General features: G+C 46.2%; 1 protein-coding gene across 1 annotated transcript; it reads left to right on the top strand.

The window, feature by feature from the left end:
* The first annotated feature begins 748 nt into the window (after positions 1-748).
* On the top strand, positions 749-1,723 carry LOC129669413 (mas-related G-protein coupled receptor member X1-like). The gene has a single exon (XM_055597644.1). It carries the CDS (start codon positions 749-751, stop codon positions 1,721-1,723), a length of 975 nt encoding a protein of 324 aa, XP_055453619.1.
* The last annotated feature ends 2,878 nt before the right edge of the window (positions 1,724-4,601 follow it).

Consider the following 4,601-nt stretch of genomic DNA (forward strand, 5'->3'; position numbering starts at 1 on the left):
CTAAATTTACATTCTTAAAAAAAAAGACACACTATGACATACGAAAAGCTAAACCCTGGGAAATGTAGAAAGACTCCTGTCTTTAAGAACTATCCCCACTGCCTTTTGAGCTCTGTTCTCCCGCTTCCTGGAACCGTCAGTAGATCCTGAGGGGAGGAAGCAGATCACAGGATAGGCTGGGGCTTGGTGGACACCTGTCTAGATCACCAGACCCTGTTATCCTAAAAAATGTCCTAGAAAAAGGTCACATTACCCAGTGGCCCTAAAACATGGTATTCATTCTCTGTGGATGGTGGAGCCATCTTGGTTATGGGAATGTCATGATCACCTCTGAGCTTTTCTCAGTCCTTCCACATGAGAAAAAATCATGGTCCAGAGAAGAGTAATGGTTGGTCCATGTGGTCCTCTGGTGGGAGAAGTTTGTCTCATAGAATACTATAGATATGATACAGAATTGTATGGGTCATTTCCATGTGACTTAGAGTTTCTGAGTTACACACAGGAAGAATAAGTCAGGCTGTAGCGTCAACAAGTTCTGGGTTTGGAACCACCGTCCAGAACTCTCCGACCCTTTATACCATGCAGTCATGTTATTCTCCTTTTATTTATAAATGAATTTATTTAGAATTTATTTAGGAATGATGACAACAACATCTCAGTAAAGTCATGGTCCTGAGAAGAAAGGACCATGCTAAGATGCTCAAATGTGGTTTATGTTCTCAGGGTCACTACTAGAAGATTTGTGAGCATGAATCCAACCATCTCATCCCACAACACAACACCAGTGAATGAAACTGGCCAGCCCAAGAATCAAAATTGCAGTCCAATCCTGAGCCTGCAGTTCCTGGCCCTCCTCATTTCCATGGTTGGCTTGGCAGGAAACGTTACTGTGCTCTGGCTCCTGGGATTCCGCCTACGCAGGAAAGCCATCTCGGTCTACATCCTCAATCTGGCTTTGGCAGACGCCTTCTTCCTCTGCTGCAACCTTACGGACTCCCTGCTAAGGGTCATTGACTTCTTTGGCATCTATGCTCATAAATTAAGCAAAGAAATCTTAGGCAACTTAGCAATCATTCCCTACATCTCAGGCCTGAGCGTGCTCAGTGCCATTAGCACAGAGCGCTGCCTGTCTGTACTGTGGCCGATCTGGTACTACTGCCACCGCCCAAAAAACATGTCGGCTATCATATGCACCTTGATCTGGGCCCTGTCTCTTCTGATGAGCATCTTTGAGTGGTACTTCTCAGGATTCCTGAGTGAGGTTCACCGTCATTTGTGGAAAAATCTTGACTTGATTGTAACTTCATTTCTGATTTTTTTATTTGTGCTTCTCATTGGGTCCAGCCTGGCCCTGTTGGTCAAGGTCTTCTGTGGCTCACAGCGGAGGCCACTGACCAGGCTGTATGTCACAGTCACACTCACAGTGACGGTCTTCCTCATCTGTGGCCTGCCTCTTGGCATTTACCTGTTCCTATTATACTGGCTTGAAGTCCATTTGCAGCATCCATTTTGTCATATTTACCGTATTACTAGTATCCTGTCCTGTGTGAATAGCTGTGCCAACCCCATCATTTACTTCTTTGTTGGCTCTTTTAGGCAGCATAGGCAGCATCGGTCCCTCAAAAGGGTTCTTCAGAGGGCTCTGGAAGACACTCCTGAGGAGGAGGAATGTACAGACAGCCCACAGAAAACCTTGAGATGTCAGAAAGCAGAGAATGAATAAATGGGCCCTCCTTTAGTCAGACATGTTGAGAGTCAATGCTACATTGACTTGCTTTTCTCTCAGAAATGCCTCTCTGACTGCAATGCTTTCACGTGGTTTCTTAAATCTGATTCTCTTATAATTCTAAAGTACTCTGAAGTAAGACTTTCCCCAACTGTCTTGGCACTGTCAATAAATTTCTCAAATATCCTCCGAAATTTTCTCATTGCACACTTTTTTTTGTAGTTTTTACAGTGGAAAAGTTCTTATTCAAACCATAAATCTGAAACTAAGAACATAAAGTATAAACTGTTTTTACTTGGTGCCATTTCCCAGAGATTTTGGCATTCTGTGGTTCTTCCAGAGCTGAAGATGTGAGGTCTGTCACATCAGAGGATCACTGACACCCCCAGCTTAAGGAGAATAGCTTTCACATAGACAAGCTCTGTCTGTGTGAGAACAATGCAGCCAAGCAGACTTATAAAAAGTATTTTTCCATGGTGTGATGACAAATTTGTCTTGTGTTTTGGTTAAAATCAAGACCTTTGTCCTTGCAAATGGTAAGAAAATATTTACTTCTCAATCATAGTATGAGATTGAGCTATGACCAATATGACCATATGACCAATCCATTGAAATTCTGGAAAAACTAGAAAAGTAGAACCTGAAAGTTATATTAAGAAGACCAAACTGTGGACAGGAGTCTATTTTAGAACAATATGTCAAGAACTGGCCATGTCATTGACACGAGCTAAAGGCAGCATCATAAGCTAAGCAGAACCAGAAGGTTGTTTGCACACATTCTCCTCCACCACAGGGGCGGCTGTCTGGCTGCTGTAATGCTCTTTCTAGAAGATGCTATGGTCTATGCTAGGTACTGCTATTGTCAATACAGCAATGCTGATTACAGGATGAAATTCAGGGGGCTTGCAGAGAAGGGAAACTGTGGGCAGGAGCATCTCTGTGACAAGCTGGAGACCTACCACAGGGAAGGCTCTTGGGAGAATACGGAGATGACTCTAGCTGGGACTCCTTGAAGACTGAAGAGGACACCCTCTAACTAGACAGGACTTCTAGCAAAAGGAGGGAACTCCAACCCACCCACAAAAACTTTGACCCAAAACTTTTCCCTGCCTACAAGATGTACAAGGATAAAAATAAAGCAGAGATTGAGGGAATGTCTAACCAATGCCTGGCCCAAAATGGGACCCACCACATGGGAGACAGCCAACCCTGACACAATTTATTTTATTTATTCATTTTACATCCCTGTCATATCCCCCTTCCCCCTTCCCTCCCTGCCCCCCTCCCTCCCTGTTTCCTCTATTCCCCTTCCCCTACTCCTCAGAGAAGGGGAGCCCCACTCAACCATCCCTGCACATCAAGTTGCATCAGAACTGAGTGCATCCTCTTCCCCTGTGGCCTGGCAAGGTAGCCACCAGGGGAAAGTGATCAAAAAGCAGGCAGCAGAATGAAGTCAGAGTCAGCCCCCATTTCCCTCACTAGGGCACTGTATGAGGACCACACTGCCCATCAGCTACATCTGTCCCTACATGGTCCTTAGTCTCCACAGCCCCTCGTAGGCCCTGGTCATTTGGCCCTGTTGGTCTTCTTGTGGAGCTCCTGTCCCCTCTGGGTTCTTCTATCCTTGCCCCAACTCTTGCACAAGACTCCCTATGCTCCACCCAATGTTTGGTTGTGGGTCTCTGCATTTGTTTCCATCAGATGCTGAGTGGAGCCACTCAGAGGACAGCTACGCTGGGCTGCTGAATGCAAGCAGAGCAGAGTGTCGTTAATCATGACAGGGGTTGGCTGTCTCCCATGGGGTGAGTCTCAGGTTGGGCCAGTCATGGTTGGAGCTTCCTTCAATTTCTGCACATCTTGTACGCAGGATAAATTTTGGGTCAAAGTTTTTGTGGATGAGTTGGTGTTTCCCTTTCTATACTAGGAGTTGTGTCTAGTCTAGGAGGTGGCTGTGTCAGTCTCCCTGACTCCTGTTACTAGGAGTCTCAGCTACAGTCACCCTCACATCCTTCCAGTAGCCTACCCTGTCACAGGTCTCCAGCTTGTCATAGAGAGTCTGTCCCCAGGTTTCTCTTCTCTCTGCACGCCCTCTTTCTTCCCTCCTCAGCTCTCCCAGTCTGATATCAGCCCTCATCTCTCTCTGCTATGTGTGCAGATTAGAGCCAAGCATAGTTGTCTTCTGAGAGTTTCTACCCAAACATGGAATGAAACAGATGCCGAGACCCACAGCCAAACGTTGGGCAGAGCACAGGGAGTCCTGTGGAAGAGTAGGGATAAAAATAGAAAGACCCAGAGGTGACAGTAGTTCCACAAGACTAACAGAGCCAACTAACCTGGGCCTAGGGAAGCTTGCACAGACTCATCCACCAGCCAAGGACCACCCATGGACTGGATACACAGATGTAGCCAATCGGCAGCTTAGTCTTCACGTGGGTCCCATAGTAAATGGAGCAGAGGCTGTCTCTGACATGGACTTTGTCGCCTCTTTTCGATCACTTCCCCCTGGCAGGGCTGCCTCTCCAGGTCTCTGTGACTTGACGTGCTCGGGAGGTGGGGGGAGGGCCTACCTTATCTGAGGAGTAGGGAAGGGTGGATAGGGAAAGATGGAGGGAGGGTGGGACTGGGAGGGGAGGAGGGAGGGGTTAGGATCAGCATATAAAGTGAATAAATTAAAAAATTTAAATGATGAAATTTGTTTACTGTTCTTTATTTAGGGGCATTCAGAATGATGAAGAAGATATCTCTTTGCAAACAGCTATCTATACTAGCACAGTTGTTCTGTCCATGTTAAAATCACGTTAAAGATTGGAGAAAGTGTGTGTGTGTGTGTGTGTGTGTGTGTGTGTGTGTGTGTGTGTGGATGTGTGTGGATGTG

Source organism: Psammomys obesus, unplaced genomic scaffold, assembly GCF_907164565.1.
Source record: "Psammomys obesus unplaced genomic scaffold, mPsaObe1.curated_primary_1811, whole genome shotgun sequence".
NCBI classification, from domain to species: domain Eukaryota; kingdom Metazoa; phylum Chordata; class Mammalia; order Rodentia; family Muridae; genus Psammomys; species Psammomys obesus.